The following is a 14,512-nucleotide window of genomic DNA, read 5'->3' as shown; positions in this document are numbered from 1 at the left end:
CTCTCATCCAGCTAGGGCCCATGCAGGAAGTAAATGTACTGTATGTCCCCATGGTCCCTAGTATGTTGATCTACCTATAGTTGTTGGCAAAATATAGCCTGTTTTTATATTGTATTGCCCTCTATAGTTAAACTGTTTTAGATGTAATTACTAGTTTTAAATTCGAATCTGTGATAATCTAGTTATTTTACTGTCCTTCGTTGACAGGTTTTTACAAATTTACCATTAATTACTATGTATAAACTTCATTGTTCTCGTCATGATATGGCTGAAATATTGCCGATGTGACGATAAATTTTAACTCACTCACTCACCCCTCTCTGGCGGCTATGGAAAAAAATCGGGATTCATCACCGAAGCAGACCCGCCCAACAGAGCCTTACAGTCCCTATCTGTACGTACGGCGTTGCTCTATAGCGTTGGTAGTCGTCGAAGCAGATGTATTGTGTGTCGGGGGGGGGGTCTGGAGTTTCCTCCCCACTCCCTCACAACCACCCAAATAAAGATCAAGGACGGTTGTGCACATGAGCTTACATTTCGTTTTCTCTTTTTCCTATTGCTCTATCATGTGTGGACGGTATGCGGCTAGGGTACTATAGAGTACAGAAGTTTAGACCATTGTATCTACATGTACACGTAGCAAAGCAGTTTCGCAGGTGTATGATTTGTATAGACAATTTGTGGTTTTCACAAAGCATGACAGGAGACTATATCTCTTTTATGTTTTCAATACGTGTTTTATCTAAACAACTTCCTGGTTGCCGGATTGTATTGGTGTTCAGGCAAGTGACTGTGGGCTGTTGATGTGAGAGGTGAGTAGCGCAGAGACATAGTTTAGCTCTTATCCGGAGTAGGTATATAAGTGAAAGATCTGGCATCTCCACTCTTGTACATTGGCCATGTCTCAGAATATGACCCGTGAAGGCCCGGGTTAGAATATTGATCTTCAGTAACCCATGCTTGACGTAAGAGGCGACGAAAGGGATCGGGTGGTCAGGCTCGCTGACTTGGTTTACACATGCCATAGGTTCTCAATTGCACAGATCGATACTGTTGATCACTGGATTGTCTGGTCCAGACTCGATTATTTACAGACCGCCACCATATAACTGCGATATTACTGAGTCCGGCGTAAATATAAACTCACTCACTCACCCTCAGAATGTAGTGTCATTTAGTTTTGATTGTTTTTGCGATATCGAGAAACGAGGTTGTACCAAGTGTCTTTGCAAGCATGACAATATCTGTCCACAGGTTTTGTTTCGTAAGTGTATATTTATCTGTTATGCTTAACCCGGTGTTGATACATTTGCCCTCAGTAAAACAACTAGAATATCACAAGTACAACTGAAACTAGTATGGAGAGTTAAGACTGATAGCACTATTTGGACAATACAATATAAAAACAAGCTATAGATCGCCAACACCAGAAGGTAGATCACCATACTAGGGACAATGGGGACTTACAGTACCTTGGCTACCTGCATGGACCCTAGCTGGATTTACACCATCCCTTCAGCTGCTGGCGATTGTAAGAAATGTTAGCCACAATTAAAATGACAGGAATGCTACGTTTAAAAATCCTGGCAAGTTTAAATTGACTTTGAACATTTTGGGACTTATGTACCCTCTCAAGAGGACAATAATTTTACAATACTTCAACCCCCTTTGAGGATACAGCCACTAACAATCTCAGTTACTAATCTAAACTACCAATAATAAAATATGTATCTATTTACAAATCAGTTAACAAGTTTAATTCTTTTAAAATATCTTGATGGTACAAGTTATGGTGTCTTGGTATGCTGTCAGTGGAACATGTCAAATTCTTTGGTGAACACTGTTCTTTCCTTAATGCATAAAACAATATATCCATTCTTTAAATAAACTTTTAGAACCTTTTAATGTAAGTAAATCACTGGTATACGGTATCGTGTCTTTTAGTTGTAGATGATTTGGTTCCTATACCTGTGTACTGACGTTTGTAGTCCTTTATGTTCTTGTAGAGGTTTTACATGCTACCTGAGAGAGAAAAAGTACACATTGAAAAGGCAACGACCATCCTTGTATCCATATGACAGACTTTGACACTGAACTGAACGGGTTATTACAGAATATAATGTACATGCTATACAGTACACAAGAACTTCAGATATGTTTTGAATAGTTGACCTCCACACCATCTTACAGAATCGTTGCCTAAGTCTCTCATAGTTTAAAGGACATTGTCTGTGTTTCGCGGTAGGTTTGTAGGTTTCTTGTCTCACAACATAGCAACATTCTGTTCATCAGATTGCTGAAACAACTGAAGGGTTTGAAAACAAAACGTCAGAGGAACACTATGTGGGACTTGATGAGAAGACAAAAGTTCCAGCAACTGAAAGTACATACGAGCATATCGACAATGCAACGCCTTATAACAACATAGTCGATCATGTTCAGGATGACAAATGTTCCAGCAACAGAAAATAAATTAGAACATTTGACAATGCACCACCGTACGCTGATCATATTAAGGATGAACTTAATGGTTTTATCATCTACCATGTTGTAAGGGATGCAACATTACTGGACTACATATTCATTGTCCACAAGGTAGTAAGGTAAATAAGTATCGAAACGATCAGATACCACATGTAACATGTATTACATAAACCTTTCATGACCAAAATTTAATGTTTCTCTCTCCTCCTCCTCCTTCTGACACCCGTGAAAAGACAACTCCTCGTGGTGGGTGCTGGGTAACGCTAAGCGCTCTTCAACCCCCCGTTGTGGACCCGGGGTATATTTGGTCCACCAACCTGTTAACCGTGGGTTGTGCCACTGTGTCGGTGGAAAACTGGAGTTTGGTGTTTGAGGGCACTGGTTCCAGGAACAGTGTTCCTTTGCCAAACACACCACTTCGCCCCTTACTTCACCTAGACGGGTGGTTGAATGGGCCCGGTTCAACCAATTGGCTGGTCATGCCAAGCCCTGAGTATTATTGTATTTCACAAAATACTTCAACGTTTTAACTTGTCTTGATAAAAGTCTTGGCCAAATGACCTATCACTTGAATTTCAAGTGCATCTTCATTAATTTTGTAATTTGCCTAGAGTCATATACCCAGAAGGCGGTGGCTCATCGGCCAATCTGGTAGATTCATTAATTCTTTAATTCTTCTACTGGAGTATATCATCCGGGTATCCCTGGTGCTGCAAGTCGGAGATCCACTTGTTATTAGCACTGTCTTTATGACACTCCGTGGCGTTTGGGGAGCTCGGATGATGAACCATTATATAAACAACCATGGAGTACCAAACCCCCTAAACAAACAACAAACGTCCACTAGACAACGACGATGAACGACCTTCAAAATCAATCGATTTCTGGCCACGTTTCCTGGTGCTGGAAATCCTGATAAAACGCCCCTGAAATTAAACCCATTTGCTGTATCAAAGGGTATACATGGCAGTGCGGGAGACGTCAAAAACATTAAACGTTTACGTTCAGGTGCATTGTTAATTGAATGTAGCAAAAGGCAACAGGCATCAAACCTAATGTCAATTGAATCATTTGTGGGTGTCCCTGTCTCAGTGTCAGCACACAGAACACTGAATACCAGCAAAGGCATAATCAGAGACAGGGAATGCTCGTTGACTGACAGATATTGTGTCTGAAATGAAGAACCACGGAGTTAGATATGTCAAAAGGTTCACTACCCACAAAAACAATGAGACTTTTCTAACTAACACCTATTCTCAACCCCGAATCCCCCGCAGTCAATAAGGGCAGGATATTGTAATATTGCAGTAGATATCTATATTTCAAATCCGTTAAGGTGTTATAGATGCCAAAAATATGGTCATGGCGCAAACACTTGCACAAAGCCAGTAACATGTGGTCATTGTAGCGAGACGTCTCATGTCACGGAAGACTGTGACAGTGACTTTAAAAAGTGCGCAAACTGTTCAGGTAGCCATTCTTCTTTTTCAGAAGACTGCAAAATGTGGAAAAAACAAATGGACATTAACATAATTAAATTCACACAAAACATTAGCTTTGCTGATGCAAACAAACTAGTTGAAACTACATTGCCAAATGATACATACGGATATGTCGCTAAGACACCCTCTGAAATCATTCCAAAGGTAAATACATCGCCAGTATCCACATCGTCGGTAACCTGCCAAACAGTTTTGACTTGGGTCAAAACGAACAAGCCAGAAATTGTCACACCCGTGCGTTCTACACATATTTCGGAATCATGTATGTCTACACAAACTGTGGAACCACTTCCTTGCACGCCCCAAACCCACTCAGAAGCAACTTATAATCGTGATACATTTTCTTAGGCGTCTCACATGTCTCAGTCTACCAGTAACGTTCAACCAATCGTAAAAAGCAAAGGCAAACCGAAGCAAGATTTTTTTGAAAAAAACGAAGTGGCAGAGTCCCAAAAGTTACGATGATAAAATCAAATTATGTAACAAATACGGATCACTTGAATACATGGACGTGTCCGAAAACGTCCATTCTAGGGCACATAGCTTGTCGCCCTCGAAAACGGTGCGGGGGTAAATCCCCAATTAATCCGCCTAAAAGATAGGTCTATCTAATAATATCGTGCAGTCGAACTGTAGAGGGCTCCGGACAAATTTTAATGAATTACAGCTATTAATCCAGGATTTAACACCATCGGCGTTCTGTCTGCAAGAGACGTATCTGAAACAGACAGATAATTTTAACTTACGTCAGTTTGAAACGTATCATTATTTTTCCCCTCCAGGTGATAGAGCCACTGGAGGTTCTACTATCCATATACGACAGGATGTTATTCACAGCCCTATTACACTTAGCACTAACTCCAAGCTGTTGCAGTGCGACCTACTCTTGGTGTAGCATTTACGTTATGCTCTCTGTATATTCCGCCTTCATCGAATCTTCAGCTGACTGATCTTCAATCACTCTATGATCAACTCCCAAAGCCATGTGTTATTATGGGTGACCTTAACCGTCACAACCCACTCTGGGGCAGTACTAACACTAATACTAAAGGCAAAATACTGGAAGATTTCATTTCCAATAATGACCTGTGCATATTTAATGATGATTCAAGCACCTATCTGCATCTTGCAACTGGGACTTATCCTTCACTGGATTTGTCTCTTGTAGATTCTAACTTCCTGAATGAATTTGATTGGTCTGTTCATAATGACCTTTGTGGAAGTGACCACTTCACAACTATACTTTCAGAAATATCTCCATCCGATTCTCCATCGTATTCAAGATGGAACTTTTCGAAGGCTAACTGGTCTTTATATCAAACTATATGTAAATCGAAACTGCGACCTGAATGTTTCAGTGATATAACTGATCCCATTCAAACTTTTGCTGACGTTTTAAATGAAATAGCTGATGAGTGTATACCCAATTCCTCTACGACTCCACATGTACGAACACCATGGTTTAATACAGATTGTAGACAAGCCAGAAAAGCGAGGAAAAAGGCCGAGCGTTTTTTCCGCCATCATCCAACTGTCCATAACTTAAATAAATTAAAAAAGCTCAATGCAAAGGCCCAACGTACCTTTTAACAAAACAAACGACAATCTTCGAGAAATTATGTCTCCAAAATTAATTCACGTACGCCAATGTCCAGAGAATGGAACATGGTTCAAAGAATTAAAGGCAAAGGTTCAAAATCTGCAGTTCACCATCTTAAAGATGGCGATAATTTAATAACTGACAAATCTAAAATTGCAGATAAAATTGACGAAACTCTTGCCAAAATTTCATGATCGGCAAATTATGTCCCTGAGTTTCAGTGATATCAGAAACAACAGGAAAAGACAAAACTTAATTTCGAATCAAATAACGGTGAAGATTATAACGAAGTGTTTTCAATACATGAGCTACATACTGCTCTTGAGCAAGCTCATTACACTGCAGCGGGTGAAGACAATATACATTACCAGATACTGAAACACTTACCTGAACCATGTCTGATGACGCTTTTAGATATATTTGACCAAATATGGACGTCTGGAGAATTTCTTCCTTCGTGGCGTAATACCATTGTAGTCCCAATACCAAAACCTGGCAGGGATCATACAGATCCATCTATTTACAGACCGATATCTCTAACTAGTTGTGTCTGTAAAACCATGGAACGTACGGTGAATAATAGATTAACTTGGTATCTTGAAACCAAGATAACCTTATAACAAATATTAAGCCATTCCTGTCTGCTGCCGGCATTGAGCTGGAAAATATAGCTCCGTCCCGTCTTCTTTCTTCTCCTCCTTGGCAACTGGTTAGGCCTGAAGTTGACCTAACTCTGACAAAGTTTAAGAAATCTGAAACTAATGAATTACCTTATAAACAAGAATATAATCAACTAAAACCTAAATATAATACACACAAATCCGTATTTACAGATGGGTCCAAGGACGGTGGCGCGGTGTCATGTGCCACTGTCACTGGATCCAGAACAATATCTTCTAGAATACCTGATAACAGCTCCATTTTTACAGCAGAAGCAAACGCCATCTTAACAGCTCTTAAATATATTCAAAGACATCCCAAACATAAACTATATAAAATATTATATTTTCTGACTCTCTTTCTTGCCTTCAGGCTATTTAAAATCTCTCTTGCAAAGATCCACTTTTAATTGAAATAATCGAATTATATAATGATCTTGCTACTGGCCAATGCGACATCGTCTTCTGTTGGTTACCAAGCCAAGTTGGCATTTCTGGGAATACAATGGCCGATCTTGCTGCAAAGGCAGCACTCAACAAATCTGTGACACCACTTCTTATTCCTTACTCTGATTACAAAGCTTGCATTAGAACCTACATCCGTGATCTGATGCAGAAGAAGTGGGACACCCAAGTATGTATCAATAAATTACATGAAATAAAACCCTGTATCGGTTACACTTACTTGGGTTGTCAGTCCAGATTTGAAGAGGTCATTATCCGGCGATGTCGTATTGGCCATGCAAGGTATACCCATGAATATTTGCTTAAAGGCGAAGATCCTCCGTTTTGCATCCCTTGTCATGAAAGAATCACAGTCAAGCATGTCTTGCTTGACTGCATCGAATATTCCATCACATGGGATAACTATTTCAAAGTAAACACTATGAAGGATCTTTTTAATAATGTCAGTGCTCATTTAATTATTGCATTTTTCAAAGAATTAGATTTGTTAAGTGATTTGTAAATAGATATATATTTTATTATTGGTAGTTTGAATTAGTAACTGAGATTGTTAGTGGCTGTACTCTCAAAGGGGGTTGAAGTAGCGTAAAATTATTGTCCTGCTGCGAGTGTCCGTAAGTCCAAAAACATTTCAAGTCAGTTTAAGTGTACCAGATTTTTAATCGTAGTATTTTTGTGTTTTTAATGTATGGCTAAATCTCAGTACCAACGCCAATGGCTGAAGGGATGGTGTAAATCGAGCTAGGGTCCATGCAGGTAACAAAAGTACTCGAAGTCCCCATAGGCCTTAGTATGTTGATCTACCTTCTGTTGTTGGCGATCTATAGCCCATTTTTACATTGTATTGTCTTCTTTAATTGGAATATTTTAGCTTTGTTCTCTAGTTTTATATTAATATCTGTGATTATCTAGTACTTTTACTGTCCTTCGTCGGCAGGTTTTTGTAATCTCTCTATATATTCTATTTCAATGTCAAGTGTTTTCGTCACGATACGACTGAAATATTGCCGATATTACGTTAAATAATAACTCACTCACTCGGATACAATACAAAGTTTGTTTATCTACGAAACCAACCTGCTTGGAGCCTTGCAGGTCAACTCTCCATATCAACATGTAAATGGTACATTCAGCGTCAATGGTCATGTTTTTATTTGGATTTCTTGTTATTGTGATCGCAAAGTATATCTAGTCATATGATCTAAGCGGGACAGTGACTTTGCTTACCTTATATGTGAGCAGAAAGAGAAGTTGAGAGTGTGATATCCAATATTTGTTCATCATACACCCGGGCCTTTAAGGCTTTACAATGTCAATTTCAATGCATAATGAGCTGCACCACCGTCAATGCACACAAGACAACCCGTCGTATTGATCATGTGACCTCATCTGTCATACATGTTATTTTCTTCCTGGTTGCCGATATGAACGTGCTGTGAGACTGTGTTCTATGCGGGATGCCCTTGTTCGAAGCGAGTACATACTTCAGTCATTGAATTAGTTGTGATCCATTGAATATATATGACTGACGACTTACGACTGACGATTTAGTTTCAGTTTTAGATTCATATTGCTTGGTGACAATCGTTTTCATATTATCATTATCACCAAAGGGCTTGTCCGTTACGCTTTTGAATACAGCTTATTATTGACAATACAGGCTGATATTTCATCTTTACGAACCTTGTAGTGTCTTCGTGAACTCAAAGCTTAACTCTTTCTTGAAACATGTCACGCAAATATGAACACGGTCTGTAGTGTGGGGATGCTCCACTGAATATTTACAGTACAGACAGTTTGCATTTTGTAAACCCTCAACGGAGCACTGTGTTTACTTTTACACTGCAGTTCAGTGTCACGTTATTGCTCAGACATGGAGACGTGGGAGAGAAATATAGTATTACATGCGACGTTCCCTGAACGGAGAACCTTAACCTTTCAACTCTCGGGCTTGAATTTGCACGAAAGTCTATTGATGACAATAAATTATTTGCTTTCAATCTACTATTTTCTCGTTGCTTTCATTATTTTCTTGTTTCTTCGACTATGTGTTCACTAGTGCAAATATTATTTGAAGAAGTGTTGGGGGGGAAAAGAAATGGCACCATGAGTTCGTAAAAAGAGTAAGGAATTCCTGTCATTCATACAAGTTACATTATGTTTGTTCCACGAAACTGCGCAGCAGAATTGCTGCCATGAGACGGTAGCATTTAAACCACCCAACCAGACAATCACATGGACACATGTTCAACAGACAATTGTCATTCTGTTATTCGAAAGTACAAAAAGCTTTATGTCTATAAAAAGGTACAACTGAAAAATATGCTTAATATGATGCTTTTCATTTTAACTGGACACTTGTCAAAACATCGCTTTACCAGCCCCTAAAGCACTCCAGTATGGCCATAAAAAGACGACAAGCAAATTCAGGAACTCCACACAACTTGTATTTATCAAATATGTGCCAAACCCCGCATGTCGCTGTAGTGTTTGAGGATATTAGAGATATGAAAGGGTGTAATTGTTTTCCTCTCAAGAAGGAGTTTAATAATGCACACGGTTATAGCTATATAATAGATGTTGTGTGAACGAACAAGGTGAACGTGAGACGCAACTCCGCACCCCTTTATTTGAAGGAACATATTCTATGGTCTTATTTTATCATGGCATATCAGGTTTTAGACGACAAGACAATCAAATGATGGACCAGAAATCGATAATCGGAAGTGTCAATGCTGAATTACGAAATTAATCATTGTTCATTGTTAAACAATGTATTCATTTTTGTAAACCAAGTTGATTAATGAAATAAAATGGAGTACTTTAATGGATCAATTGTTATTCGAATGTAACAAACAGCTTTATGTGCCAAATGCTGAATCGTCTGCCTAAGCTGAAAAGGTGTCACTGAAAAAAACCGTTTTGTGAATGTATTTCAGTCACATTAACACCAATAAAAATCACTCTACTTGACTCCAAGCACTAGAACAAAGCCGAGCAATTGCAGAAACACCACTCGACATATAATAGTGTATAGACTAACTAAAATCTGACACGTACCTGGGTAGATGGTGCTGTGCCAATTCGTTGTTTGAGGAAATCAGTGATATGATTGCGTGGAATTGTTTTCCTCTCAGGATACTATACTGTATGTTCATTGTTTAAAAATGCACCCAGGATTAACGTGAGACGGTATGGTATATTTGGTTTCGTTTGTTTTCTCCTTGTTTAATCCCACACAGAGGCTGTAAATAGTCGAGTCTGGTCCAGATATTCAAGTAACTGACATCACGAGCATCGATCTATGCAGCTGGGATATGATGACATGTATTAACCATGTCAGCCAGCCTGACCACCCGATCCCGTTAGTCGCCTGTTATGACAGGCATTGGGTTGCTAAAATCAATTCCACTCTGGATCATAAGTGTTTTGGAATACTGTTACATATTATAAATATTTCGAATTTGTGTCTGAGGTTAAAAACATGTTAACAATTCGCTGAGAAAAACTGAAAGATCTAAAGCTCTTTACTTTGCACGGTCGGGAAAGTTTGGCTGTTATGTGATCAAGACTGTGAATATATTCTGTTTGTTTTCATTCAGGTATACGGCAGGGGTTGGTTTTGAATTGGACTGCTTGTGGTCTGTGTCTCTGCTACTCTCACTGGTAAGGACTTCATTCACAGAATGTAAAAGTTTAATATCTGATATGTTTATTGGTGTGTTTGAATATGATCACTTTCAATCGAGTTGAGTTATCTATTTTCATTCAGATGCCGAGTGTCACTGTAACACCACTACTGCCTGTGACATGTTCCCCTTTACTCCCTGTAGCCAGGTCGGTGATCCAGACAGATGTCAGGAAGGATGGTTCGGTTCCTACTGCCAGAAACGTGAGTATGATTTAGATAGTGAGATGTTGCATCATGTTTACAAATAACCGATATTTCTTATGCTTATTAAGTATCTATATTTCAGAAAACATTGCCTTAGGGAGACTTTGTAACCAGAGTAGTATACTGCAAGATCTTCCAACTCTGTATCAAGCAGCCCTTGGTGTAGACGGCAGAGCCACCACAAATGCCTCGAGCTGGCCACAGACATGTGCCCATACAAAGAATGAGTCAAATCCCTCCTGGACCGTGAACCTGAACACTTCAGTTCGAGGGAAGATACAACACATCAGACTTTATATACGCGACAGGCGTGAGTACACATATATCATTAAGAAAGTCAAGGATGACAAAATCTGACACTGCAAGATGAGGTTTTTTTTGAAAATCGAGGGAATATAAATTTCACCTTTCAATTGACAACCTTGAATTGAGCGGCATGTCAGTCAACAGCGCCGTATACTATGTAGAACGTGCAGCATATTAACAGTCAGTATGTTCTGCAAGTTTTATGCTGTGCTGAAATAATTTGACAATGACTGATAACAATAGGCATAACACATAACATAGACATGCTAATGGTCTGTCAGGCCTACATTTGTTGGTGCAACATTGTTCCAACCTCACCTAACAAAACTGTGAGTCTCAGCGGATTACATGAAAACCATGTACTTTAAATATATACAAATTCATTTAGCGTCACGTATGACATTACATGTGAGGTAGCGTGTACTGTTAATAGTGAATATTAAATATTCATTAGTCTTTTCATCGGGCTCTTATATCGCTGTGTTTGTTTAAAGTAAACATACTCATGTGTGCAGTCATGATATCTGGTTGACAGCCCGTTCAATCAGTAACAGGCTCAAATGCACACAAAGCGTATGCTTTATCACAACTAACATACATGATCACACAATTCTCATAACGGATATCCTGTATCCATGTGCATCGAACTTGAACCTTGTATCTTTCAGATAAATGAGGATATCTTTTCACGTATGTAACAATAGACGTACACGTACACATATTTATTGAAAGCCATACAACAGTCGCTTTCACTGAAACAAGCAATGTCTGTAATGTAGCATTCTTGATCATACAGAAATGCATAAAACATGTTTACATCACCGACCAACCATTTCGGTAGTAGCCGCTGTTATGATAAATATATATGAATATCAATGATAAAATTATCTTCCTTGTGTAGTTTGACAAAGAAAAAAAGATGGCTCTAAAAAGCAAACGGTGTGTGTGAATGTGTGTTTATGAGTGTGTGTGTGTGTGTGTGCATGGGTTTGTGTGTGAGTGTGCGTGTGTATGTGTTGCTGGAACAAATATGATATAACCGTCATCATTTGAAATGTGGTTTCGAGCAATGCATATTGAGGAAATATTGCTGTAATTCACGAATAACGCCACATGGATTTCATTTAATCATTCTTAATATTGTCATAAAAGAATCATAGGGAATAAGAGTAATATTTAATCCGATTCATCTTTCGTTGTATGTTAGTGTTAAGCGTCAGTATCCAGTCGGCCTGTTACAACTGAATTCTAAAGTAAGACTGGAACTGAACACGTTACACTATATCGTGGCAAACGTTCATATCCTGACTTAGACAACAGAAGTTGCGTAAATAATCTTAGTTTCTTTTCACGTCATCTTCATCCATGTAACATTTAACAGATTGTGATTAGATCGCAATTAATACCTATGATATGTTACAATCATTTTCGAACAGTTCAGGAGAGAAGCAACGGCATGGAGATACTTGTGGGCAGCCAGATGTGCTACAACTGGTCATCAACTGAACATCCTCCTCCTATAGCTAACTTCACCTGCCGCCAGCCACTGACAGGAACCACGGTCACTATACGGATACCTGGTCCAATGAAATTCCTTACTTTGTGTGAAGTGCAGATATTTGGTATGTCATGGAAGTGTCATACTATGAAAGAGATGACGGCTAAAGAATCCAGTATGAGGAACAGATAGATCTCTATGTATAGTAGTAGATACTTTCCCCATCTTCAACAGCTTTAAGTGTATCGAAATTACATATATGAATTATTCTAGTTTTAAGAACGCCATCAGTAAAACGATTCATAATTATCTCACATAATCCATTAAAGGTTCATTCACAGCGATCACCGGATATATTAGTACAGACAAAATACAATACAGACCCCCCAAAAAAAATAAAATAAAAAAAGAAGAAGAGGGACAACAACTAAATACGAACAAATCCGGAGATATACATAAGAATGCTATATTTAGGATAAATAATGCTTGTTCATGTACATATTCTCCTACTTCAAATGTAGAGTTTAGGTTCGCAATGAGGATGAAACTTTCTCGAGTACTAGAGCCTGACGTTTACTGTAATCCGGAATATAAGCTATGTTAAATATGACCACTGTCCATATAGCATTGGAAAAATGGATTTGGACTTATGATATTTAGTTTGCAGTGATGGGTGGTTTTCTGAGGATTGTGACAAACAGTGCCGATGCCGTAACAGTACTGATGTATGTGACAAGATCACTGGTCATTGTTCTAGTGGATGTTTCCCAGGATATCATGGCACCGACTGTCAAGCAGGTATGGTAGGAAAGGAGTTACATTCAAAGTTATTTTCCAAAAGAGCAAAATCTGAATTTTTCATTTTCCCATTTGTGTGTGTTTTCCATTTTGTAATGGTATGTCAGAGGATGTAAGTAGATGATCTCCAGGTCTTGTGAAACTGTCTACAAACAGGGAGCTAGAATTTGCACTGAAATTTGATGCAGATGTCTCACACGATCTGCTAAGTATGGTTGTATTTTCATTTTTTAAATACCTTCACCATGATGAAGCTGAATGTTTATCGGCTGTACTCGCCACAATAACACTTTACACCAATGCTTATAACAGTAAATGTATGTTAATGCAATAACCATCTGATTAATTCCAAAAGTAGTTGGTTTGTGTTATTGTAACCAGTCAAATGACGTATGAATTTTATTTATTATATGTCAAAATGTCATTTTTTTTACAGTAAATATATTTTCCACAAGTGATACACTGATCCTGATCAATGCAAGTAAATAGTGGTATCATCTCAAAGTGTGTGTTTGTTCTTATATCTATTCTTTATGTGCAGCATGTCAAGATGGTAAGTTTGGTGATAACTGTGCCTCCAAGTGTGGAAACTGCCTCAGTGGTGTCATCTGTAACAAGACCACGGGAGCATGTCCTGGAGGAAGTGCAGCAGGATGGGTCAGTGACGACTCGTGTATGGAAGGTTAGTACACACACTCTCGACCACAGTAAGATAAAGGTGACCACAAAACATATTGCTGGCTCCGTTTGAGGTTTATGGTATACAGTACAACCCAAGTTAGGAACCTTATCAACCATGTTGCAATCTCTTCTATTACGCTTTTTGTATATTATTGGGTTTTTTATAGTTTTGCTTACGCTATAACATTTCTTAGTTATTTGGGCATTCCCAACCTTTACTATTTTCAAATATCGTGGAGTCAACGAGATATCGATGCTTTAGGTATAAGGGATTCGACCAGGATCATTCAGTTCCACTGACCATGAAATATCAAGTATTACGATTAGCACTGTTAACGCCTGGACAATAACTTTATTGTTGATGATTCATTACTTTACATTTGCAAACAGTACTTCCAAGCTGAAACGATAAGCTGCAAACAATTTGTTTTACGTGGTAACGAATATCTTACATGGGCGGGACGCGGCCATAATGCTAAAATCCAACATTATCATGAAAGACCATGCACGTATTTCATATTGAAATCGACATATCTGAGACATATACTACATTTTTCGAACTATATCTAACGTATGTTGCAGAATGAATACATTTTCCTTCAATGCGTATTCAATGTTGTATCA

The 14,512-nt window shown here is 38.6% G+C and overlaps 1 protein-coding gene across 1 annotated transcript; it reads left to right on the top strand.

Annotated features, from left to right (window-relative positions):
• The first annotated feature begins 707 nt into the window (after positions 1–707).
• On the top strand, positions 708–14,011 carry LOC124270566. The gene is made up of 7 exons (XM_046705584.1): positions 708–812; positions 10,313–10,376; positions 10,483–10,602; positions 10,688–10,915; positions 12,348–12,533; positions 13,070–13,207; positions 13,749–14,011. The coding sequence occupies exons 3-7, from the start codon at positions 10,521–10,523 to the stop codon at positions 13,892–13,894; spliced, it is 780 nt and encodes a 259-aa protein (XP_046561540.1). The 5' UTR covers positions 708–812; positions 10,313–10,376; positions 10,483–10,520; the 3' UTR covers positions 13,895–14,011.
• Positions 14,012–14,512: the final 501 nt, after the last annotated feature.

This window comes from Haliotis rubra, unplaced genomic scaffold (genome assembly GCF_003918875.1).
Source record: "Haliotis rubra isolate DU_JTF1 unplaced genomic scaffold, ASM391887v1 Scf1528, whole genome shotgun sequence".
Classification (NCBI taxonomy): Eukaryota; Metazoa; Mollusca; class Gastropoda; order Lepetellida; family Haliotidae; genus Haliotis; species Haliotis rubra.
The sequence above is the reverse complement of the archived record's forward strand: the minus strand, read 5'-3'. Positions and strand labels throughout refer to the sequence as shown.

What these genes read in the sequence shown, in the direction of transcription:
- LOC124270566 (XM_046705584.1), top strand. Translation starts at nt 10,521, where the DNA reads ATGTTCCCCTTTACTCCCTGTAGCCAGGTCGGTGATCCAGACAGATGT. An exon ending in ACTTTATATACGCGACAGGC is followed by an intron (nt 10,916 to 12,347) that starts GTGAGTACACAT and finishes ATTTTCGAACAG; the next exon opens with TTCAGGAGAGAAGCAACGGC. An exon ending in GTGTGAAGTGCAGATATTTG is followed by an intron (nt 12,534 to 13,069) that starts GTATGTCATGGA and finishes TATGATATTTAG; the next exon opens with TTTGCAGTGATGGGTGGTTT.